Source organism: Bufo gargarizans, chromosome 5 (genome assembly GCF_014858855.1).
Source record: "Bufo gargarizans isolate SCDJY-AF-19 chromosome 5, ASM1485885v1, whole genome shotgun sequence".
In the NCBI taxonomy this organism is placed as follows: domain Eukaryota; kingdom Metazoa; phylum Chordata; class Amphibia; order Anura; family Bufonidae; genus Bufo; species Bufo gargarizans.
In genome coordinates this window covers 220,962,763-220,990,246 of record NC_058084.1, presented here as the reverse complement: position 1 = coordinate 220,990,246, position 27,484 = coordinate 220,962,763, and the positions used below count along the sequence as shown (strand labels likewise).

The 27,484-nt window shown below is 40.3% G+C and overlaps 1 protein-coding gene across 1 annotated transcript in view; it reads left to right on the top strand.

Moving 5' to 3' along the window:
- ADCY1 (adenylate cyclase 1) overlaps positions 1-3,850 on the top strand; it is a 435,025-nt gene extending 431,175 nt beyond the window's left edge. The window contains exons 19-20 of the mRNA XM_044294968.1: positions 3,076-3,200; positions 3,405-3,850. Coding sequence (XP_044150903.1) covers positions 3,076-3,200; positions 3,405-3,743 — 464 coding nt within the window. The 3' untranslated portion in view covers positions 3,744-3,850. The remainder of the gene's footprint in view (positions 1-3,075; positions 3,201-3,404) is intronic.
- The last annotated feature ends 23,634 nt before the right edge of the window (positions 3,851-27,484 follow it).

Here is a 27,484-nt window from a genome sequence, read left to right as displayed (position 1 = left end):
AGCTGTTTGTTACGGACGTTGCAATACCTAATATGTATATATTTGTTTTTATGTATTTAACTTTAGCACAATAAAAGCAGTTTAGACACAAAAAAAAATGTTGTTTTAGTGTCTCCATGTTCTGAGAGCTATATATTTTTTTTTTTTTGGCCGATTGTATTAGGTAGGGGCTCATTTTTTGCGGGATGATGTGACTGTTTTATTGTTACCATTTGGGGGGGCATACACCTTTTTGATCGCTTGGTGTTGCACTTTTTGTGATGTAAGTTGACAAAAATTGCTTTTTTTTCAATGTTTTCATTTTTTATGGTGTTTATCGGACAGGGTGGATCATGTGATATATTTATAGAGCCGGTCATTACGGACGCGGCGATACCTAATATGTGTGTTATTTTTTCTTTTTTCTTTTCTTATTATAAAATAAGGGGAAAGGGGCTTTTTTTTTCTTTTTTTACTTTATTAATTTTATTACTTTTTAAATTTTATTAAAAACACTTTTTCTTTTTGCTTTACTTCATTTATGACATTCACTTTTGGGGGTCTGATCCCCTCTGCAATGCATTACAATACACTTTTATTTTTTTTTACCTTTTTCATGTTTGAGGCTACTGATTATTATTATTTTTTTCTATTCTGAACCATCATAGTTCTTGATCCATGAGACCAGAATTGCTAATTTCTTATGTTGTCCAAAATAAGAATTGCAGCTTCAATACCCTGGGGTCTCTTCAGAGAGTCCTACCATATTGAAACCAGTTACCGGCATCCTCATTGTCCGCAGATCACGGCATCTTAAGGCTTTAATAACCGCGATCGGCATTGTTGCTGGTCGCAGTAATTAGCTGGTGGCCACTGCACGCTCGAGCACAATGTTTATATATTACTCCATTACCCATTCACTGGTAGTGAAAGGGCTAAAAAAGTTCACACACTAAACGTTAATACATTTATAATACGCTTGACAGATGCTGTAAAAAAGAACCAGAACATTATTTATGGTGACGTAGCTCTTCCTATGACATTTACTTGAAAATCTTAGCCTGGGACAGAGGAATTGGTTTTTGCAATGTTGACCATGTGATCCCTTGTGGCTTACAGTCCAAAATTTGTTTTATTCCTTATGATCAGTAGTACAGTAAATGTCTGGTCCCTCAAAGTCAGTTCTACAGTCTGTGTATGATGGCAGGTATACAGACGTGGACAAAATTGTTGGTACCCTTTGGTCAATGAAAGAAAAAGTCACAATGGTCACAGAAATAACTTTAATCTGACAAAAGTAATAATAAATTAAAATTCTATAAATGTTAACCAATGAAAGTCAGACATTGTTTTTCAACCATGCTTCAACAGAATTATGTAAAAAAATAAACTCATGAAACAGGCATGGACAAAAATGATGGTACCCCTAGAAAACACAGAACATAATGTGACCAAAGGGACATGTTAATTCAAGGTGTGTCCACTAATTAGCATCACAGGTGTCTACAACCTTGTAATCAGCCATTGGGCCTATATATATGGCTCCAGGTAATCACTGTGTTGTTTGGTGATATGGTGTGTACCACACTCGACATGGACCAGAGGAAGCAAAGGAAAGAGCTGTCTCAAGAGATCAGAAAGAAAATTATAGACAAGCATGTTAAAGGTAAAGGCTATAAGACCATCTCCAAGCAACTAGATGTTCCTGTGAGTACAGTTGCACATATTATTCATAAGTTTAAGATCCATGGGACTGTAGCCAACCTCCCTGGACGTGGCCGCAGGAGGAAAATTGATGACAAATCTAAGAGACGGATAATCCGAATGGTAACAAAAGAGCCTAGAAAGACTTCTAAAGAGATTCAAGGTGAACTTCATGCTCAAGGAACATCAGTGTCAGATCGCACCATCCGTCGTTGTTTGAGCCAAAGTGGACTACATGGGAGACGACCAAGGAGGACACCATTGTTGAAAACGAATCATAAAAAAGCAAGACTGGAATATGCCAAACTACATGTTGACAAGCCACAAAGCTTCTGGGAGAATGTCCTGTGGACAGATGAGACAAAAATCGAAGTTTTTGCCAAGGCACATCAGCTGTATGTTCACAGACGAAAAAATGAAGCATATCAAGAAAAGAACACTGTCCCTACTGTGAAACATGGAGGAGGCTCTGTTATGTTCTGGGGCTGCTTTGCTGCGTCTGGCACAGGGTGTCTTGAATCTGTGCAGGGTACAATGAAATCTCAAGACTATCAAGGAATTCTAGAGAGAAATGTACTAGCCAGTGTCAGAAAGCTTGGTCTCAGTCGTAGGTCATGGGTCTTGCAACAGGACAATGACCCAAAACACACCGCTAAAAACACCCAAGAATGGCTAAGAGGAAAAAATTGGACTATTCTAAAGTGGCCTTCTATGAGCCCTGACCTCAATCCTATTGAGCATCTTTGGAAGGAGCTGAAACATGCAGTCTGGAAAAGGCACCCTTCAAACCGGACACAACTGGAGCAGTTTGCTCATGAGGAGTGGGCCAAAATACCTGCTGAGAGGTGCAGATGTCTCATTGACAGTTACAGGAAGCGTTTGATTGCAGTGATTGCCTCAAAAGGTTGCGCAACAAAATATTAAGTTAGGGGTACCATCATTTTTGTCCATGCCTGTTTCATGAGTTTATTTTTTTACATAATTCTGTTGAAGCATGGTTGAAAAACAATGTCTGACTTTCATTGGTTAACATTTATAGAATTTTAATTTATTATTACTTTTGTCAGATTAAAGTTATTTCTGTGACCATTGTGACTTTTTCTTTCATTGACCAAAGGGTACCAACAATTTTGTCCACGTCTGTATGAGCACACATTTTCCACTTTTCCTACCCCCTGTGAGCAAGCATCTGGGAAGAATTGGAATGAATTAAGACTATGATATAGAGCATGTGCCAGAAAGGAAAAGAGCATAAGTTTCACAAATTAAGGGTTAAAATGATCAAAGTAAGAGTGAACAATTCTCTGTCAATGTCTTCAATTTTCACATTTGATCACTTCCTTGAACTTTACATTTATTTCATGTAACAGTGCATTTAAAAAACTCTTTCAGGTATCAATGTTGGCCCTGTAGTTGCAGGTGTCATTGGTGCCCGGCGGCCTCAATATGATATTTGGGGCAATACAGTAAATGTTGCTAGTAGAATGGACAGCACAGGGGTACAAGGGAAAATCCAGGTATGTTTTACCTCTTTTCTATTTTGTTGTTGTTTTTTTTGTAACTGAAAGTATTTTGTTTATACATTGTTGCCATTATGCCTCAAATAATATGGCCTGTAATCCACCCTTACATTGCAGCTATGGCTGCAGTGACTGTCAAGGAGACAATTAGCAGACACTAAAATAAAGATATAATAATTATTTCTTTGCTTTTGTTCCTAGGTAACTGAAGATGTTCATCGGATTTTAAAGAGTTGCAATTATGAATTTGTTTGCCGGGGAAAAGTCAGTGTTAAAGGCAAAGGAGAAATGTTAACGTATTTCCTTGAAGGAAAAGTTGATGGAACAAATGCACAAACTCGATCTTTAAACTTAGAAAGGAAAATGTACCCTTATGGTAGAACAAACGTTCAAACGAAGCTGGGTACTAGCTGTCCATCAGTGTCATCTTCAGCAAATTTTGTAGTAAGCCCTACAATGGGCTCACTTCAACCTACAACATCTCATGCAAATCAAACTCTACATTACCTTCCTTCTGTGCCTGCAATTGAAGAGGCATGAAACAAAAAATACTTGTTTGCGCCATCTACAGTAAGCTTAATGCAATTGCCTGTTCTTGTAAGGGTTCAAGAGATGTCGCAAAACCAAGGATAAATAACCCAACCAAAGAGAACTATGGGGACTGTAAGAATGGAAAAAAATCAAGGGCTAACAATTATGTTAGATGTTCAGGGAACAAGGGTCATGATCCGGTTTCTATTGGTGAGTGAAAGAAAAGGGGATGTAAGAAAACCAAATTCAAACAGTGATTGCATAATGATGATGAAAATGTGTATGGATCCTTCTAAAACAAGGGATGCATTCATCAAAGGCACTTAATTATTTCTAGAGAGTACTGGAAAAGTACTGCAAGACATAAACCTTAATGGATACATTCTGTTTTACAAGAGATAACTAATTTCCCTTCTTGAATGTACTCCCAGTGTGTTTGATTAATCACCAACACGTTTTGTAGGCTCATCTCATTTATACTTTCCTAGGACTTCCTCTTTTAAAAATTTGAAGGTGCTAAAATTTGAACGTTAAATCACTTGTAATATTTAAATCATACTGGATATTTTTTCACCCACTGAATGAATTTGTAATGTTTTGTCTAGATACATACTGATTATTTAAACTTTTCATGTTTTTGCATGTAGCTTGTATCTTTGCATGAAAAGTTGAAAAAATACACAGCAGCAAAATGAGGAAAACAATGATTTGGACTCAGGGTTAGATAGCGAACTGAAAGAGCTTAAATAATGCTAAAATTCAGATGTATGTGAAATATTATAACCACTGATACAGCACCTGCATAAAACCATTTTGAGGATGTTTTTTGAAAATCCACTGTAAATCTGGCACATTAAACAAGAAGACCAAACATCTGAAACTTGTATCACTACAATAAATATGGTCATTACCAATTATATATGACTGTAGATGAGGCAACAGAGTTTCAGTCCTCTATGTTTAAGTGTTTGCTAATCACTGGAAACTCAGTTGTTATTGTAGTTACACAGTGATTTGTACTGCAGTATTTGCATTGTGGAAAATATATCCAAATGTATTCATTTTTTATAAATTATTGCGGCCTAAACAGGGCCCTTTGCCTCCACACAGTGACTTATCTTGAGAATGCAGCATTATTTTAAGGGTCAGTCAAATTGTGGTACGCTTGTGCATTAAACTAGTGAACAAAATACATTTAACATCAATAAGGCTACTTTCACACTAGCGTTCGATCGGATCCGTTCTGAACGGATCCGATCATAATAATGCAGACGGAGGCTCCGTTCAGAACGGATCCGTCTGCATTATTTTAGCATATAAAAGCTAAGTGTGAAAATAGCCTCGTACGGATCCGTCCAGACTTTCAATGTAAAGTCAATGGGGGACGGATCCGCTTGAAGATTGAGCCATATTGTGGCATCTTCAAACGGATCCGTCCCCATTGACTTACATTGTAAGTCTGGACGGATCCGCACGCCTCCGCACGGCCAGGCGGACACCCGAACGCTGCAAGCAGCGTTCAGCTGTCCGCCTGTCCGTGCGGAGGCGAGCGGAGCGGAGGCTGAACGCCGCCAGACTGATGCAGTCTGAGCGGATCCGCTCCATTCAGACTGCATCAGGGCTGGACGGCTGCGTTCGGGTCCGCTCGTGAGCCCCTTCAAACGGAGCTCACGAGCGGACCGACGAACGCTAGTGTGAAAGTAGCCTAAGCAGTCATCAATCTATCAATATCCACACAGTCCCTAATACTATTTCTTACCACATTGTAACAATTCAAATAGGTTGCAGTAGTTAGAAAGAGAGGGCTCTCTATTGCGCATCCATGTCCCCCCACCAGGGATGTGATCAGAGTTACACATAATACGCTGCATACTGAAGTAACAAAAAAGTGAAAAAATAAATAAAATTATTATTTTTTTAAATCGGTGGGTCTTTGTTTTACATCGGGAAATAAAAATCAGAATACCATGCATAACATATTTTTTTGTATTTTAAGCACATACCATTATATAGCTTGTTTTCTTTTTACTATTGCACCTAAACAAAAGAGTAATTATTGTTTCATTTTTCCCCCATAAATTAGTAGTACACGTGATGATAAGAAACCTTGTAACATATCTTATTATTTCTCCATTTATCAGACTCCTCTCACTCCCAATTCACTAGTGAAATCCACTTTCAGAGAGGTGAAGAAGAACACAGATTATCAGCTAACTGAGAGATCAGGTTACAGCTGCTGTCTATAGAGAGGGGAGGAGCAAGCAGAGTGACAGAGGCACAGACACACAGATGCTGCTGCTTCTAGTTAGTGGTCTAGTAAGTCTACTATCTCGCTCCTCTGCTGGGTTCATAGCAACCCTACACATAATGTCCTCTATTCTGCTGCTGCTTATGAGTATACATGAGAGAGTTAGGGAGCAGGATCTCCTCATCTCTGTGTATGGGAGACCTTTAACTCACACACTCTGAGGCTGAGTTCAGGGAAAACTAAAAACGAGCAAATAATTTTAAGTCAACAGGCGGTGTGCGAGGAGGGTGAGAGCAGTATATAAGTCATATTAGGCTACTTTCACACTTGCACTTTCCCTTTCCGGGGAATAGCCAGGGAAAACGCTTCTGTTTTGTCCCCATTCATTGTCAATGGGGTCAAAACTGAACTGAATGAAACAGAATGCACCAGAATGCATTGCATGTGGCAAGCAGCATTTTTCTGTCCGCAATGTGGTGTGGAGCAAGACGGATCTGTTTTTTCTGACACAATAGAAAACAGATCCGTCCCCCATTGATTTTCAATGGAGTTCATGACGGATCCATCTTGGCTATGTTAAAGATAAATACAACCAGATCTGTTCATAACGGATGCAGGTGGTTGTATTATCAGAACGGAAGCGTTTTTGTTGATCCATGACGGATCCAGCAAAAACGCTGGTGTGAAAATAGCCTTATAGCTAGAAATACAACTATTCCTCATGTTCCTGAAAAGTCACCTGAAACAATAGTCACTCTTTAATAAAAGTCTATGGTGTTGTTCAGGATTCGAAAAACAGCACCACTCCTGCCCATCTCATTGTTTGTGTCTGGTTTTGCAGATTAGCTTTAAAGAGGTAAAAGGTATATCACTGTTTTCGGAAGAAAGCAGCCATGACTTTCTAATCCTGGACAACCCATTTAAGCAATAGGTTAGGCTCCTTTCACATCACCGTTTCTCCTTTCCGTTCTCTAGCTCAGTTGAGCAGGAGAACGGAAAGGACTGATTCTGCAGATAACTGAGACCTAACTAAGCGTAACGGAGCCTAAAGACCCCATACACTATAATGGGATCCGTTCGGTGTCCGCTCAGAATATGATTTTTGAGCGGAAACGAAAGTCCTGCATCCTCAACGGAGCCGGAGAACGGAAAGCAGAAACGGTTATGTGAAAGGAGCCTAACCTATTGCTTAAATGGGTATTATGGGTTAATTATAAAATATAACACATCCCACAGAAATCAATCACACAGCTGTATCGGATTTAAAAAAAGAGTTCTCTGTGGCGACCAAAAAATAAATAAAAAATTCATGGTCTTTAAGCACAAAATAGGCTCAATTCTTTAGAGGTTAAACTGAAATACTTATTTACCCTAGATATAATTTCCGAAAATATGAACCCTAATTATGCCAATGGTTTATTAGATAGGGTTATTTTTTATTTTTAAAAAAGCATCCTCACAAACTGCGAGCTGGATATAAAAAGTTGCAACTACATTTATGCATATGTCCAACAAATCCTTCACATACTGGTTAAATAATAACTATAAACATGTGTGATCAATATCATAATTTTATGAAAACAGCATTCTGCTTAGTGCTTAGAGTCTGCATTCTTACACTTTTATTTACTGTGTGTGGGCAATCGGCAAACATTTAGGGGGTCATTTATTATTTTGAAATATGCCTATATTAGGCATAGTTCAGGCACAGATTGTGGCGCAATGGTTAGTTGAGCCGCAATCTGCGATTTTTCTCTACTCACGCCAGGTCTAAAAAAGTAAGCGTGGTGAGGGAGGGGACGGGCTGATAGGTCCGTCTCATTCATCATTTTCGACGCCTGGATTTGGTGTAGAAAATGAACTAAATGTAAGACAGCAGGGGAGCTGGCTTACATTTAGAACTGGCGCTGGATGCACTGAAGTTATGTAGTGGCCAACACCTCTTCATAACTTCTGGGGATCCACCACCATATATAGGGGCTATTAAGACCGCCATCTAAAATACCAGTCTTAATAAATGACCCCCCTGATACCTATGTCACTGTTTTGCAATTAAAGCTCACAACACTTTGGTAACATTTTAGGGTTTTCTAAGCAGAATTGTACAGAAGAGCACAGATAAATATATATTACCTCTGCGGCCTGCAAGCAGCGCTCTTCGTTCAGCAATAACTAGGCGAGCGCTGAACATGATATCTCTTTCGTAAATAAGATTTAACCTCTCAGATCTTCCCTGTCACCAGTTTGATATTGAGCTTCCAAAGAGGTTGAAGAAAAAAGCTTCCTTTAAATAATTTGTTTGCTATTAGGGTTCCTTATGCCTATGATAAAATAGCACCATAGAAAAGGTATAGCGCTGTGTAATAGAATAGCACTTTACAGTCTGACAATCATTCCTTTCCATTTGTACTTTATAGAAAATAATACAAAGTAATTGGCACTAATATGCAAGATCTGATTTTTGACCTGTTTTTCATATAATGGATTATGAAACCATAGCTTTTAGTGTAATTTACAAGTGACTATAAATAAATATATATACATATATTTTTTTCCATCAAAGAACATTGGCACATTTTTTCATATTTTCACCTATATTATTTTGATGATAGTGGTTATCCCTTATAATGTGAGGAGATAACAAGGAGGAATTGACCTTTAAACTTGTTTACGGATGTGTACATACAGTGTTCATTTGTAATTGTTATTATTGTTTTTATGTGTATTACACAATTTTCATAAAATTTACATCACAGTTTGTAATAAAGGGTTATCCCAAGACTTGTGGCATGGCATGAAAGTCCTGTGAGCACCGCTGCCTTATTGCAGCTTACCAAGCACAATGTGCATTGTATAGCAGCTGTGCTTGGTATCACACTCAGCACCATTCGATTCTATAGGGCTGAGCTGCGCCTAGGCCTCGTAACACATGAACTTGGCCTAGGGAAATCTGTAAGAAGGCCGTAGCGCTCCTGTGAGTGCCACTTCTTAAACAGCTGATTGGCAGGGGTCCCAGGTGTCGGACTCCCACCGCTCAGATACTGATGAACTATCCTGAGGATAGGTCGTCAATATTAACATCTCTGAAAACCTGTACACTACAAATGCATGAAAAGTCACTTTATAAATCACTGGTTTGGAGTTATGGAAACCTGGATAGACAGGATCACCAATATACACCTTTATTGCAATCAAAAGTGGTATAATAAGGATTTTAGGTGGAGGCTTGCGTGTATAATGTTAATATTATTCATGAAGTTAAGCAGTTGTTATTCAATTATGAGAAAGCTCATTCCAAATACGGTGGTGCAGATTTGGGCCTCATGCACATGACAGTGATTAATGGCCGTGTGACGGCCGCCTAAGTAGCAGCCATCTCACGGCCATTTTTAGCACCATTGAAAGTCTATGGGGCTTTTAACGGCCACTGAATAGCGTCCGTCCAAAAATAGGACATGTCCTATTTTTGGCCGCTTTCACAACCAGGCGGATCTATTGAAATCAATGGGACCGTTAGTAATGGCCGATTGACAAGAGTAACGGCCGGTAAAAATTGGTACACTTTACCCAGGAGGGGTTAAAAAAAACTCACTTCATCCACTTGTTCGCGGTGCGGCAGTCTCTTCTCTCTTCATTGAGCAGGACCTGCCGAAGGACCTGTGATATGCGTGGTGACGTAACCACGTGGGAGCGCGCAGTGACATCATCGTGCACCTTCGGCAGGTCCCATTCAGTGAAGAGAGAAGAGACCGCTGCAGCGTGAGCAAGTGGATAAGGTGAGTTTTTTTTGTTTGTTTTTTGTTTGTTTTTGTAAAATCAACAGTGGTGGGGCATTATTTAAACCATGGGGGAAAATATTTAGGATGGAGGGAAATATTAATTATTGATATTTTGGATAATACCATTAATTAATATTAATAAATAGGTGTGAGTCGTCTAGTGATGACTCTGCCTATTTATACCTAAAATAGGAACTACTAACTATGTTAATTGGCTAATTAACTAGCTACCTCTGTTCCCTATACACTCCACTGAACTAAATTATGTGCAAATCACGGTTACTATACTACGGCGGTCACTAAAAACACTATACACTGTATTATAAATAATAAAGTATTTATTAGACAATGGCACGTATGCAGTCTAATAATACGCTATATCTATATATATTTATAGATCAATTGTTATAAATACATATACATACACTGCAATACAATAATAGCACTACAATAAACACAATAGCGCTGCCTGCACTTCCTTCCAGGTGGGTTAGGGATGGTGCAGGTCAAGTGTCACTCATCTAGCGCAGGGCAGCCTGGCACATGGCTGCCTGCGCTCTCCTATGGGGGGGGGACGCCCAGGATTCTGGTCTTCCTGAGCGCAGCACAGCGCTCTGCGTCTTCAGGGAGGGAGGTAGGGATCCTGTCTGTTCAAGCGCAGTGCTGTGGGGGTATTTAAACCCCGCTGCACTTGCTCCCATTTTCCTGTGCTGCAGGCGTGGTCCACGTTATATGGCGTACCAGCCCGCACTCCCAGGCGGGGGGGGGGATCCTTTGATCCTCCAGCCTGTGGAGATATCGCATACCCCTGGCTCTGTAATTACAGCGCCGGAGGTAAGTGGCATACATGGGCAGGGAAGCTCTTTGTTCTCCTGTCCCTGTTATGCATCATATCTCTGGTGCTGCCGGAGATGTTATCAAAGGGCAGAGGATCTTTATTGATCCTTTGTCCTTTGAAGTGGTCGAAACTGGACATAATTGTCCAGTTGTCGGCTTCTCCCTCCTGCAGGCACATATCAGAGGGGGAGCACCTGGGACTGGGGGGAATATGCTGGGTGCATTATAAATTTATATCTATATGGATGCCTGGGGCATGTTATATAAATATTTATACAGATGTATGCAATAACTGGGGCATACATATATATATATATATATATATATATATACAGTGCTGCCCATAATTATTCATACCCCTGGCAAATTTTGTCTTAAAGTTAATTTTATTCAACCAGCAAGTAATGACGGGAAATGACATAGGTGTCTCCCAAAAGATAATGACGATGTGCAAGATGCATTATTGTGGAAAAAACATTTTTTATCAGCTTTTATTTACATTTGAGTAAAAAAAATAGAAGATGTTCTGCACTGTGGAAAATCTCAGAGGACGTGGTCGGAAGCCAAAACTGACACCTGTGCTGGCCAGGAGGATAGTTAGAGAGGTGAAAAAGAATCCAAGGACCACCACCAAGGCCATCCTGGTGAATCTGGGCTTTGCTGCTGGCAATGTCTCAAGGCAGACAATCCAACGGACACTGCACACTGCTGGGTTCCACGGATGCAGATCAGGCACACAAAAGCTTGCTTGGCCTTTGCAAAAGCTTATCTAGACAAAGAAGAAGACTTCTGGTCTTTTGTGTTATGGTCAGATGAAACAAAAATTGAATTGTTTGGGCACAATGATGTTTCCTTCATTTGGCGTAAAAAATGAGAAACCTTCAACCGAAAGAACACCATCCCCACTGTCAAACATGGTGGTGGGAACCTAATGCTTTGGGGGGGTTCAGCCAATGGACCAGGGAACCTAATCACAGTAAACGGCACCATGAAAAAAGAGCAATACATGAGCATTCTCAACGACAACATCAGACAGTCTGCAGAAAAACTTGGCCTTGGGCACCAGTGGACATTTCAGCATGACAATGACCCAAAACACACAGCAAAAGTGGTGAAGAAATGGTTAGCAGACAACAACATTAACGTTTTGGAGTGGCCCAGCCAGAGTCCAGACTTGAATCCAATTGAGAGTCTGTGGAGGGAGCTAAAGATCAGGGTGATGGCAAGAAGACCCTCCAACCTGAAAGATTTGGAGTTTATTGCTAAAGATGAATGGGCAAAAATACCTGCGGAGACATGCAAAAAGCTGGTCTGCAATTATAGGAAGCGTTTGCTGTAATAGCCAATAAAATTGATTATTCAGAAGGGTATGAATAATTTTGGACAGGACATTTTTTGCTCAAATGTAAATAAAAGCTGAGGCAGCACTGTATATATACATACACCAAGACCTGGTGGCCACAACCTAGGGGAATGAATGGGCGGTAATAAGCCCACATATATATATATCTGGGGGAAAGCCCATATATACATACAGATGTGTGAAATATATGGAGCATACACATATATATATACATACATACATACATATATATATATATCTACCCATACCTAGGCCCATACTGGCCAATATATACATGGCCATACAGGGAATATATATCCCTTTTGGCCATATAAGGGGGCCCATATATATATAATATATTTTATTGTTTTAATATTGATGATTTTGGCATACAGCTCATGAAAACCCCAAATTCCTATCTAAAAAAATTAGCATATCATGAAAAGATTCTCTAAACGAGCTATTAACCTAATCATCTGAATCAACTAATTAACTCTAAACACCTGCAAAAGATTCCTGAGGCTTTTAAAAACTCCCAGCCTGGTTCATTACTCAAAACCGCAATCATGGGTAAGACTGCTGACCTGACTGCTGTCCAGAAGGCCATCATTGACACCCTCAAGCAAGAGGGTAAGACACAGAAAGAAATTTCTGAACGAATAGGCTGTTCCCAGAGTGCTGTATCAAGGCACCTCAGTGGGAAGTCTGTGGGAAGGAAAAAGTGTGGCAGAAAACGCTGCACAACGAGAAGAGGTGACCGGACCCTGAGGAAGATTGTGGAGAAGGACCGATTCCAGACCTTGGCGGACCTGCGGAAGCAGTGGACTGAGTCTGGAGTAGAAACATCCAGAGCCACCGTGTACAGGCGTGTGCAGGAAATGGGCTACAGGTGCCGCATTCCCCAGGTCAAGCCACTTTTGAACCAGAAACAGCGGCCGAAGCGCCTGACCTGGGCTACAGAGAAGCAGCACTGGACTGTTGCATGTCATTCGGAAATCAAGGTGCCAGAGTCTGGAGGAAGACTGGGGAGAGGGAAATGCCAAAATGCCTGAAGTCCAGTATCAAGTACCCACAGTCAGTGATGGTCTGGGGTGCCATGTCAGCTGCTGGTGTTGGTCCACTGTGTTTTATCAAGGGCAGGGTCAATGCAGCTAGCTATCAGGAGATTTTGGAGCACTTCATGCTTCCATATGCTGAAAAGCTTTATGGAGATGAAGATTTCATTTTTCAGTACTACCTGGCACCTGCTCACAGTGCCAAAACCACTGGTAAATGGTTTACTGACCATGGTATTACTGTGCTCAATTGGCCTGCCAACTCTCCTGACCTGAACCCCATAGAGAATCTGTGAGATATTTGGAAGAGAAAGTTGAGAGACGCAAGACCCAACACTCTGGATGAGCTTAAGGCCGCTATCAAAGCATCCTGGGCCTCCATAACACCTCAGCAGTGCCACAGGCTGATTGCCTCCATGCCACGCCGCATTGAAGCAGTCATTTCTGCAAAAGGATTCCCGACCAAGTATTGAGTGCAGAACTGAATATAATTATTTGAAGGTTGACTTTTTTTGTATTAAAAACACTTTTCTTTTATTAGTCGGATGAAATATGCTAATTTTTTGAGATAGGAAATTTGGGTTTTCATGAGCTGTATGCCAAAATCATCAATATTAAAACAATAAAAGGCTTGAACTACTTCAGTTGGTGTGTAATGAATCTAAAATATATGAAAGTCTAATGTTTATCAGTACATTACAGAAAATAATGAACTTTATTACAATATGCTAATTTTTTTAGAAGGACCTGTATATCTATACAAACCGGATTCCAAAAAAGTTGGGACACTATACAAATTGTGAATAAAAACTGAATTCAATGATGTGGAGGTGCCAACTTCTAATATTTTATTCAGAATAGAACATAAATCACGGAACAAAAGTTTAAACTGAGAAAATGTTCCATTTTAAGGGAAAAATATGTTGAATCAGAATTTCATGGTGTCAACAAATCCCCAAAAAGTTGTGACAAGGCCCTTTTCACCACTGTGTGGCATCTCCCCTTCTTCTTACAACACTCAACAGACATCTGGGGACCGAGGAGACCAGTTTCTCAAGTGTAGAAATAGGAATGCTCTCTCATTCTTGTCTAATACAGGCCTCTAACTGTTCAATCGTCTTGGGCCTTCTTTGTTGCACCTTCCTCTTTATGATGCGCCAAATGTTCTCTATAGGTGAAGGATCTGGACTGCAGACTGGCCATTTCAGTACCCGGATCCTTCTCCTACGCAGGCAGTATGTTGTGATTGATGCAGAATGTGGTCTGGCATTATCTTGTTGAAAAATGCAGGGTCTTCCCTGAAAGAGATGACGTCTGGATGGGAGCATATGTTGTTCTAGAACCTGAATATATTTTTCTGCATTGATGGTGCCTTTCCAGACATACAAGCTGCCCATGCCACACGCACTCATGCAACCCCATACCATCAGAGATGCAGGCTTCTGAACTGAGCGTTGATAACAACTTGGGTTGTCCTTGTCCTCTTTGGTCCGGATGACATGGCGTCCCAGATTTCCAAAAAGAACTTCGAATCGTGACTCGTCTGACCACAGAACAGTCTTCCATTTTGCCACACTCCATTTTAAATGATTGTGGATCTTGCTTAGAAATGGCTTCTTCTTTGCACTGCAGAGTTTCCGCTGGCAACGGCGGATGGCACGGTGGATTGTGTTCACTGGCAATGGTTTCTGGAAGTATTCCTGAGCCCATTCTGTGATTTCCTTTACAGTAGCATTCCTGTTTGTGGTGCAGTGTCGTTTAAGGGACCGGAGATCACGGGCATCCAGTATGGTTTTACGGCCTTGACCCTTACGCACAGAGATTGTTCCAGATTCTCTGAATCTTCGGATGATGCTATGCACAGTTGATGATGATAGATGCAAAGTCTTTGCAATTTTTCGCTGGGTAACACCTTTCTGATATTGCTCCACTATCTTTCTGCGCAACATTGTGGGAATTGGTGATCCTCTACCCATCTTGGCTTCTGAGAGACACTGCCACTCTGAGAAGCTCTTTTTATACCCAATCATGTTGCCAATTGACCTAATTAGTGTTAATTTTCTTCCAGCTCTTTGTTATGCTCAAATTTACTTTTTCCAGCCTCTTATTGCTACTTGTCCCAACTTTTTGGGGATTTGTTGACACCGTGAAAATTTGAATCAACGTATTTTTCCTTTAAAATAATACATTTACTCGGATTAAACGTTTGATCTGTCATCTACGTTCTATTACAAATAAAATATTGACATTTGCCATCTCCACATCATTGCATTCAGTTTTTATTCACAATTTGTTTAGTGTCCCAACTTTTTGGGAATCCGGTTTGTATATACGCCCACCTGACTTCCCTCTACAACAGGCATCCTCAAACTGCGGCCCTCCAGCTGTTGCAAAACTACAACTCTCAGCATGCCCGAACAGCCTACTGGTATCAGCCTACAGCAGGGCATTGTGGGAGTTGTAGTTTTACAACAGCTGGAGGGCCGCAGTTTGAGGATGCCTGCTCTACAGGGACTACATTAGGGGCATTATTAAAGCTGGGGGCGGTAAAGAATAAATAAAATCATACACTATGGGGGATATTATTTTACCAGGGGGCCTACAGGGGGGACATTATTAAAGCTGGGGACAGTAAAAAAAAAAAAAAAATCCTACACTACGGGGGACATTATTTTAGCTGGGGACCTACATGGGGGTATTATTAAAGCTGGGAGCCCTATAAAAAATTTATTTACACCTTGGAAGACATTATTTAGGCTGGGGCCAAGATAGGGGGCATTATTAAAGCTGGGGGCAGAAAAAAAATAATTTACACTATGGGGGAAATTATTTTAGCTGGAGGCCTACATGGGGGCATTATTAAATTAGGGGGCCGCATTAAAAAAAAATCCTACACTATGGGGGACATTATTTTAGCTGGGGGCCTACCATCCTGTAGGTGTTCTCAGAAGGGTGGGTTTAGAAATAACTGCCAATCAAATTCATCCATTTTTCATGTCTGTTTTTAACGGACATTAAAAACGGACACACGGACAGAAAATGTATGCACACACTGATGCAAAATGCCCATGAAAAACTGACAGTGTGTCCTTTTTTAACAGATGTTTTTTTTTTCATTGTCCTGTGCATATAGCCTTATGAAACTGTCTAACACTGAATCTATCTTTGTTGCCATTAGCAACCAATCACTGTTCAGCTTTCTTTATCGCGCTCTTGAAAAATGCAAGTTGCCTTGTGATTAGCCAACAAAAACGGGTATTCTTTTTGACAGTTTTAATAGCTATTCCCGAGTATATTTTTAACTGTCCCTTGCTGTTACTGCAACATGTTGTCCACCAAACTTACACCAGAGGTACCAACACACGTGCTAGAACTTCAAATACTTAAACAGTAAACAATCATATATAGTATCTGTACTCTATATTGTGTTACAGGTGCAAAACATGGACGAAATATAAAACTGAATTGTGTTTTATGTCAGAAAATCATTAATTATTGAACATCGTTTAATACATTTTCAACTTTCCAAAGTTCATCTCTTCATCAAATGGCATTGATCATGTAGAGAAAGTTAATACAAGGCACTTACTAATGTATTCTGATTATGCATATTGCCTTCTTTGCTGGCTCACATTATACATGCTGGCTCACATTATACACTGCCCGTTTCCTGGGGTGTCTATGCTTGCTCACTATAGGAAAAAGAGTCCAAGGGAGTGCTCATAGGCACACATGCATAGCAGCTCCTATCACAACCACCTCGTATCTGGCCTGCAGCGATGGTTGTAACCCCTGGTAATAAGCAGTGTATAATGTGATGGAAAAATTCATCAAGCCATCAACGGATGCAATATGGACAATCACAATACATTAGTAAATGCCTGTATTAACTTTGCCTGTATGATAAACGACATTTGCTGAAGTGAGACAACCCCTTTAAGAAAAGCAGAGGGGTCTTCTATTTGTCTAAACGATCATCTGCCTTAAAAGGCACTCTTTCCCCCCCCCCCCCGTATGTCCTGGGTGATGCTAGCTAGTGCACTCAGAATAAATTATCTCTTAGCACAGGTGAGCTGTCTATATTTGTCCACTCCTCAACATTGAAATTGCAACACCAAAAAGGACAAGTTGTAAGGGTATGCAAATGAGGAAGTAGGAAGTATTGGTAAAATCTGCAAATGCTCACATTTTCCAGCACCTAGCTCCAATCTGTGGCAGGTGGGAGGGGCGTAAAAGCAAGATTGAATGCAAAGTTATATAGCGACATGAAACCGCTAAAAGATCAGATCAAGTGATGTGGGATGATTGTGTGATGCCTCTTGTTCATTGACATGCCAGTTACTGTATGACTACCTGTCTAATCTGAGAGGTACAGAATCCTTGAACTGAGAGACCTTAGTTTATCACTCCGGAAGATTTCCTCACACCTAGGCCAAGATGTCAGCACTGTTCAACATTACATGTCCTAGTGGTTGGTAGAATAACGACTAACTGAAATGATATTAAGAGGTGCACATAAGTGAACCTCTGCACAGACAGATCGTCCGATTAGAAGAATGGCATGTAGTGGTTAACTATGTACTGCAAATGAAATTGGGTGTCATGTTTCAAGCCTAGGACAGCAAACAGTATCTACACTAACCATCAGAAGGCGTTTACACAACATCAGGCTATGAGCCAGATGTCCAGCTACAGGTATTCCATTGATCTCACACCACTGCTTTTAAAGGCTATCATGAGCACAGCGAGAGGGCAATGGAGGTCTGTCCTCTTCAGCAATAATACACACCAAATTACAAACTCGGACGTTACTGAGTACGTAATAGAAGAAAAGTTGGCGGGTGCCGTGCTAATTTGTAAAGCAGTATAAGGGATCTGGAACCAAAAATACAATGTGCCAAGTTCGTATTCTGCACAGGTGAAAATCACAAATCCATAAACAATGGTACACAGGCGGATCTCACAAGTCTATATATAACATGCGAAGATTGTCAGCAACCTTTTACTCAGCTGCGCATATGTGAAGACGGCTGCCTCACGTCTAATAATCCACATACGATAAAACTGATGTCCGCCTCCAATATGTGATAAAATCTCCCTTTGTGGCAACAGTCGCACGGAACACCTGATCCGAAACAGTCCAGATTACCTTGATAAAGGACAGAAAAAGATTGCGCAATACCCTCGGGCGCACACGGCTGTCACCAGAAACCACAGAAACTTGGCACATTGTATTTTTGGTTCCTGATCTCTTATACTGCTTTACAAATTAGCGCGGCACCCGCCAACTTTTCTTCTATTTTGTATTAAGGACTTTGAACCTGTCCTACTAAGGGCACCGCAGCTGACTGTCCATTAGTCCACACCCACCAATTTGTTTCTGTTCGTTACTGAGTACGTAGGCTGGAGGAAATAATATCCATTAGACAAAGCTCCACAAAAAAAATATTCCCTCCATCAATCTTTGTAAAAATATATACTTTATTCAATTCATATAATACATATAAAAACATGTAAACGCTATAACAGCAGGTGATACCCCCAAGAGAGGACAAAGAGGAAACTACATAGTCCATCACCCACAGAGTGTAATCAAACAATGAAGTCACTATCATAATATGCCTAATGGAACCATTAGTAACACCCAGGACACAATGGCCACATATAGGTCGTTCAAAATGCATACATAAGGGCAAGATAGAAAGTCAGTCCATATCGATACCGTCTGTAGCATGCTGACTCTGCAGCCGCCGCCTCCCAATGCTGTTTCGCCACACAGACTTCTTCCGGGGAGCAGCGTTGGGAGGAGGCTGCTGTAGAGTCGGCATGCTACAGATGGTATTGATATGGACTCACTTTCTATCTTGCCCTTATGTATGCATTTTGAATAACCCATATGTTACATGTTTGTATAGTTGTGTGCATGTCTTCCTTGTTTTATCATCTGCATATCTGCTACATTTAAAAAATGGTAAATATAAGGCTACTTTCACACTAGCGTTCGTCGGTCCGCTCGTGAGCTCCGTTTGAAGGGGCTCACGAGCGGACCCGAACGCAGCCGTCCAGCCCTGATGCAGTCTGAATGGATGCGGATCCGCTCAGACTGCATCAGTCTGCATCAGTCTGGCGGCGTTCAGCCTCCGCTCCGCTCGCCTCCGCACGGACAGGCGGACAGCTGAACGCTGCTTGCAGCGTTCGGGTGTCCGCCTGGCCGTGCGGAGGCGTGCGGATCCGTGCGGATCCTTCCAGACTTACAATGTAAGTCAATGGGGACGGATCCGTTTGAAGATGCCACAATATGGCTCAATCTTCAAGCGGATCCATCCCCCATTGACTTTACATTGAAAGTCTGGACGGATCCGTACGAGGCTATTTTCACACTTAGCTTTTATATGCTAAAATAATGCAGACGGATCCGTTCTGAACGGAGCCTCCGTCTGCATTATTATGATCGGATCCGTTCAGAACGGATCCGATCGAACGCTAGTGTGAAAGTAGCCTAAGTAGTTAATCTATGAAATCTAGAAATTGAAAACAAAACGGTATCTGTGATCTCTGTGAATGAGCTCTTGGTGGACAACATGAGGCAACCACTTTGAAAAATGGGTACAAATAAGATAAAATGCTGATGACATTCTGATGCAATACAAATTGTAAACTGATTATCTAAATATGCCCTTTTGACTTTTTTTTTTTAATACCTGCATATATTATATGGCCATGTGCATGTCCCCTATTTGTCCCATATGACAGACAGAAAATAAATGAATAGATTACGGTTGAGAATTATGGTCATGTGAAAACACTCTAATATAGCAGTAAGACACTAAGACCTCTTGCACACGAACTATACGGATTAGGTCCGGATGCGTTCAGGAAAATTCGCACCATTTCGCAAGAAAGTTCAGTCAAGTAGTTCAGTATTTTTTTGCGCAGGTGAAATGCACATTGAAAAATAGATGCAAAACTAAAGGTTTACAAACAACATCTCTTAGCAATCATCAGTGAAAAACGCATCACATCCGTGATCCGTGATTTTCACGCAACACACAAGTGATGCGTGAGAAACAACTCTCATGTACACAGACCCATTGAAATGAATGGGTCTGGATTCAGTGCGGGCGAAATGCGTTCACATCAGGGAAAAACGGATGGTTATGCATGCAAATTTATTTGTTTTGTCTGTGATTGCATTCAGTGTTTCAGTTTTTCTCTTGTTGATGCAATCAGTTTTTGGTGTGTTTTTCACACACGTAAAATAAAACTGAGTAAAAACACTCAACATCACAATGTAGAACAAACTATGATTTTTCCTGAACGCAGAAATGATGCATGGAAAAACCAATGCTCATGTGCACAGACCCGTTAAAATGAATGGGTCAGGATTCAGTCCGGATTCTCTCCGTTCACAACACGTGTCACTTCCAGACGGAAAACTCACTCATGCGAAAGAAGCTTAAAATTAATTTCACATGGTCATTATTTGGTCAAATATTTTGTATTAGTATTTTCCAGCCAAAGTCAGGAGTGTAACATTAACAGAGAAAGAATGTGACGATTTCTGCATTTGGTATGTGGCACCAGTCCTTGTTTTAGCTACAAATACTGATGCAAAATACTGCGAGCTTCCTTGCTACTTCTTCTTGCTAATTAGGCTAGGGACTGGCTTTCTGCAAGGGATTTCCTTCCTGTCAACCTCAAAAGCCTTTTAGCTGTTTGTTAATTTTTTCTGTTTATCTCGCAGTTGGGCTGGCATTGACTGCATAGAAGGGATAAAAGCAAGAATGTGGCAGTAGTCAAGCCATGTCACTCATCTTCTCACCTTCTATCTATATCATGGATGCTCAACCTGCGGCCCTCCAGCTGTTGTAAAACTACAACTCCCACCATGCCCTGCTGCAGGCTGATAGCTGTAGACTGTCTGGGAATGCTGGGAGTTGTGGTTTTGCAACAGCTGGAGGGCCGCAGGTTGAGCATGTGTAACACCTCCTGTGTAACACCACATTTTATGTAGTCTACAGACCTCTGTAGCATAGAACATTGGGCCAAGTTTACACATGGCAATGTTTGATGCATCTTTTTATGGAAAAAAATGAACAAGTATCTCTTTCCTTTATTCTTTTCCTCTCTTTAGGGCCCACTCTTTTAGTGTTAGTGTGGACCAGTATATAAAGTGAGGGGGTGAAGATGTTAACCTTCTTACTCTTAGTATACCTCTAAATGTGCCTGTTAACATCAAAAGCTGTAGCTTAATATAGGAAAGCAAATACAGCAGTTTTCTGTTAAAATGTCAAGCTTTAATTCTCCTTTCTTATCATCATTTGTTCTCTTATATTCTGCACTTCTCCCTCAGGGTTACTTGCATGCATATACCATGCAATGAAATAAACAGTGGTTCCAAGGCTAAGTGACTTCAGTCCTGCCAGATATCTCATTACCAGTCATGCAGAAGCAATGACTTGCAAGTATGCATCATGAAATAAACATGCATCCACCTTTGAAAAACAGCACTAGAGAAAATATTTTATCATATATTTATAGATAAGAAATCATATGTAACACAGATTGCTGAAATCTGACACTGGTTTACAGAGTTCTATATTTGTGCTTGTTTGCATGTGTTAACTGATTTGGGATGCACTAAATCATCTGCATTTCATCACGGTTCTATCATTACTGCTGACAGAATTCCAGTGGGATTGTGCAATATCTGTCTCTTCTTAGCCTTTTCTCAACAGTGATTAACTATATCATAATATTGGTTGTGTCAGTGTTCATAATGACATGGAATATAAACAGAGGAACTCAATCGTCTGTTCACATAATAAATGGCACAGGTGGTATTTTATCAGAATTGCTGTGTGGATGGAGCTAACAATTGTCATTTGTTACAAAGCACAATGTTAGATACAGATTTGCACATTCACCTACAGTATAATAAAAGTGTTACGTGTGGACAAAATATATTTACAAAAATGAATAATTTTCACATGATGTTTAAAAGCATGCTGTTAAATGCAATAATTGTGAGTATATATTTTAATATTTACCATATTAGCATTTCATTAAGTCCACTCTCATTTCAATAATTAGAAAACATTCTGAAGAAGAACCTGTACTGCTTATATACACACTGAGACTTCTTGGCACTCCCACATGATGCATGGACCAAGTAATTGTTCCTGGAGACAGTTATTCAGTAAAGACTGCAGATATTCAACTTACATGATTGTCAATGATGTTCTGAAATCTAAATAGTGTTGTTTTGTTTTTAAACAATGCACTTATGCTATTATTCTGTATACATAGCCTGTATTAGCTAATTAACTCTTTGGGTAACATATCCATTATTAGCCAGCTCCCAGTAGTCATTTCCCATTAGTATTTTATATCATTCTGCAATTCAGTTATCCCATATTTTTTTAAATGTAATGAATAATATTAAATTGCCTTATTTATTTTCACTTTTTTACATTGTTAATTGTATTGACCTTTGACACACAAATCATTAAAGGAAAATTCTTGCAATGGAGATTTTTTTAAAAATAAATATTTTGGTTTAGCTATGACGGGCTGCCGCATGTAAACTTGTACAGATACAAGCACCTTTAATAGGCTCAAATATCTTTTGTAAGAAAAGTTTTACATATGCATGAATATAAGATATAGAGATCCTTGTATTTTACTTCTACTTTTTGTAGGTATTCTGCATGCCACTCCTGCCTGGTGTCCTGTCTGGTGTCACTTAAAAATCCTATTTGCAGATACACTTTTTACATTCCTATGAATTGCATGTTCTTCAAGCAAAAACAGCCATACAAACTTTTAAGTATGAATCTTCTCCTGCATCTCAGTGTTGCTAGCATGTTAAAATACTATGTTATATAATATTTTGCTTACAAACGGTTATTTCTTCTCAAGAGCAATAATTTGTGACACAGACATGAGTGGAATTAGTATAATTATAGGATTGTGATAATATTGTTAAAACATAATTTTGTTAAACTTATGACATCCATTGGTAAAACAAAGGTTGCTTTTTTTTTATTGTATTTCAACATCTTATTTATGTCGGTCAAAAAATGCACAGCAAAAATGTTTTTATTAACTATTTATTGATGACTATTTTTTAATTCATACACATTGTTACTGCAATAGGTTCTGGAATCCAGTTTTGGTGCCTGATCCAATATTATGGTGTATTATAAATTGAAGTTTTAATTGTTTACTATGCTTGTGGAAAAAAATAAAATTGAGTTAAATCTATGAACATAAAAGCATTTGTTTTATATGTAGCTTATTTTCATGATTTTTTTTTATACATGGAAGACACATATTGATGTTTCTTTTAGAGATTAGCTCATTTTTGGACACTATTCAAAACGATTACAAATTTCCCAAATGCTTCAGTTTTCAGCGAATCTGAAATGTTTGAGCTGTGTCCCACACAAATTGCTCGAAATGACAGTCACCATATTACACATAGATTACTGAAGAAGGATCACATAACCTCGGGCGGCGAGGTTGATCATAATGTCGTACAGGCAGCCTTCCCTCTAGCACAGCTAATAATGAGGGACTACTCATTGGATGACTCATGGCAATTATAAATCATCCAAACCATGAAATGCTGGTGTTTTGTGATGATATACACAGGAAAGATAGTTTGTCTGACAGAAAATAAAACGCAAATTACAGAGAGTGTGTTTCACAGTGCAGAGAAAAGAGCAAATATATAAATTATTTCACAGGCAATGTCGACGCTATAATGAAAACAAAAAAGTCTTTATTAAATATATAATTAATTAAAACGGGCAAGGAAAACCCACTTAATTGTATAACTGTATTGTAAATCCCCAACTAGTAAACCCCCCACAAAAAAGGAGGGAGTACACCAAAGTCACTCCTATTTGATCGCCTCAGGGGAATGGTGAGCAGGCTAGATCCACAAATATCAACAGACAAGAGGTGACCAAGTGCCTCTCTAATCTAGGCTACAGTGTCTCTTTCTGAATTAATACAGCCCAACAATAGTGGGAAACATACTAACACAAAGTAACCCACCACTATATTGACTGGTGTGTTTGCAGACGCCGCCTTCACTCACTCAGAGTTTTGCAGCTGAGAGAAAGCGACCCCTCTACTGTATCTGTGGCCTGTAGTGCTGGCTGCTTAATTATTTGTGCTAATCTTTGTTTATAACTAGCCACCCATCCCATTACTAGGTTCAACGTGTTTCTCCTTTAAACGATGCCTCATCAGGAGCCTGTATTACATGAGATAGCTCGAGACAGTGCTACATTTGTTACAGCAACGCCGCAGTTACCAACAACTGTGTAGTGGCAGTGCTTCCGGCATCCATCCATTTGCACCGTTTTCCAAATTAATAAGTGTACCAAATCTGATAGGATGCATTTTCCAGCATCACAGTCACTAGAGATGTGTGAAGGAAAAAACGGCACTCGCACTGTTGATATATCATGCAAATTTATTCTGTCACATATTACAGCATAGTGACGCGTTTCAGCACACAAGTGCTTTCATCAGACTACACTACGTGCAGAATTATTAGGCAAATGAGTATTTTGACCACATCATCCTCTTTATGCATGTTGTCTTACTCCAAGCTGTATAGGCTCGAAAGCCTACTACCAATTAAGCATATTAGGTGATGTGCATCTCTGTAATGAGAAGGGGTGTGGTCTAATGACATCAACACCCTATATCAGGTGTGCATAATTATTAGGCAACTTCCTTTCCTTTGGCAAAATGGGTCAAAAGAAGGACTTGACAGGCTCAGAAAAGTCAAAAATAGTGAGATATCTTGCAGAGGGATGCAGCACTCTTAAAATGGCAAAGCTTCTGAAGCGTGATCATCGAACAATCAAGCGTTTCATTCAAAATAGTCAACAGGGTCGCAAGAAGCGTGTGGAAAAACCAAGGCGCAAAATAACTGCCCATGAACTGAGAAAAGTCAAGCGTGCAGCTGCCAAGATGCCACTTGCCACCAGTTTGGCCATATTTCAGAGCTGCAACATCACTGGAGTGCCCAAAAGCACAAGGTGTGCAATACTCAGAGACATGGCCAAGGTAAGAAAGGCTGAAAGACGACCACCACTGAACAAGACACACAAAGTGAAACGTCAAGACTGGGCCAAGAAATATCTCAAGACTGATTTTTCTAAGGTTTTATGGACTGATGAAATGAGAGTGAGTCTTGATGGGCCAGATGGATGGGCCCGTGGCTGGATTGGTAAAGGGCAGAGAGCTCCAGTCTGACTCAGATGCCAGCAAGGTGGAGGTGGAGTACTGGTTTGGGCTGGTATCATCAAAGATGAGCTTGTGGGGCCTTTTCGGGTTGAGGATGGAGTCAAGCTCAACTCCCAGTCCTACTGCCAGTTTCTGGAAGACACCTTCTTCAAGCAGTGGTACAGGAAGAAGTCTGCATCCTTCAAGAAAAACATGATTTTCATGCAGGACAATGCTCCATCACACGCGTCCAAGTACTCCACAGCGTGGCTGGCAAGAAAGGGTATAAAAGAAGAAAATCTAATGACATGGCCTCCTTGTTCACCTGATCTGAACCCCATTGAGAACCTGTGGTCCATCATCAAATGTGAGATTTACAAGGAGGGAAAACAGTACACCTCTCTGAACAGTGTCTGGGAGGCTGTGGTTGCTGCTGCACGCAATGTTGATGGTGAACAGATCAAAACACTGACAGAATCCATGGATGGCAGGCTTTTGAGTGTCCTTGCAAAGAAAGGTGGCTATATTGGTCACTGATTTGTTTTTGTTTTGAATGTCAGAAATGTATATTTGTGAATGTTGAGATGTTATATTGGTTTCACTGGTAAAAATAAATAATTGAAATGGGTATATATTTGTTTTTTGTTAAGTTGCCTAATAATTATGCACAGTAATAGTAACCTGCACACACAGATATCCCCCTAAAATAGCTAAAACTAAAAACAAACTAAAAACTACTTCCAAAAATATTCAGCTTTGATATTAATGAGTTCTTTGGGTTCATTGAGAACATGGGTGTTGTTCAATAATAAAATTAATCCTCAAAAATACAACTTGCCTAATAATTCTGCACTCCCTGTATATCTCTATTTTCCATTTATTCTTACCTAAAGGGTTAACAAAGTTTGTAAAAATCAGTTTTGAATACCTTGAGGGGTGTAGTTTCTAGAATGGGGTCATTTTTGGGTGGTTTCTTTTATGTAAGCCTCACAAAGTGACTTCAGACCTGAACTGGTCCTTGAAAAGTGGGTTTTTGAAAACTTCTAAGCCTTGTAACATCCCCACAAAATAAATGTCATTCCCCAAATGATCCAAACATGAAGTAGACATATGGAGAATGTAAAGTAATAACTATTTTTGTAGGTATTACTATGTATTATAGAAGTAGAGAAATTGAAACTTGGAAATTTGCTATTTTTTAAAAAAGTTTGGTAAATTAGTTTTTTTTATAATTATTATTATTTTTTTACTTCATTTTACCAGTGTCATGAAGTACAATATGTGCCGAATAAGCAATCTCAGAATGACCTGGATAAGTCAAAGTGTTTTAAAGTTATCACCACATAAAGTGACACTGGTCAGATTTGCAAAAAATTGCCTTTTCCTGAAGGTGAAATTGAGCCCAGTCCTTAAGGGGTTAAACCTTTCTACCAGGCCATCCGTTTGCGGATGATACACGGACATCCGTTACAGTTTAATGTGGAGCAACTTACAGAGTTCCCTCATGACCTTGGACATAAACGGGGCCCTTTGGTCAGTCAGAACCTCCTTAGGCAGACCCACTCGAGAAAACATCTCCATTAACTCCTTAGCTATGAGTTTGGCTGATGTATGATGCAGTGGCACCGCCTCCGGGTACCGAGTGGCGTAGTTGAGAATGACCAATATGTGTTGGTGCCCCCTAGTGGACTTCAGTATTGGGCCTACGAGATCCATAGCGATCCGCTCGAATGGAACCTCAATAATCGGGAGAGGGCCCAGAGGACTATGGAAATGTGGTTGGGGGCTGGTTATCTGGCAGGTTGGGCAAGACTTGCAATACTCTTCCACCTCTCTGAACACACTGGGCTAGTAGAACAGCAGTAGAATCCGGTCATGCGTTTTCTGCTGGCCCAGGTGTCTCCCAAGAGCATGTTGGTGGGCTAACTCCAACACGAGCTTGCGATACGCCTTGGGCACCACTAGCTGTTCAATATGCTCACACAGTAGTTTATTTACCCGGTACAGCATCTCCTGTTGAACCACAAAACGGGGGAACATAGACTTGGCCCCCGGTTGTTGCGGCTCACCCTCAACTACTACCACATTCTCCCAGGCTCGGGATAGAGTCGGGTACTGGTGCTGTGCTGTACCAAAATTATTCCCAGAGACATTGAGGTCTGCCAGCTCAGAACCCAGAGGCAAGTCCTCCACGTCTCCCACCATCACACTTAGCGGGGTTGTCTCCCCCTCTTCCACTG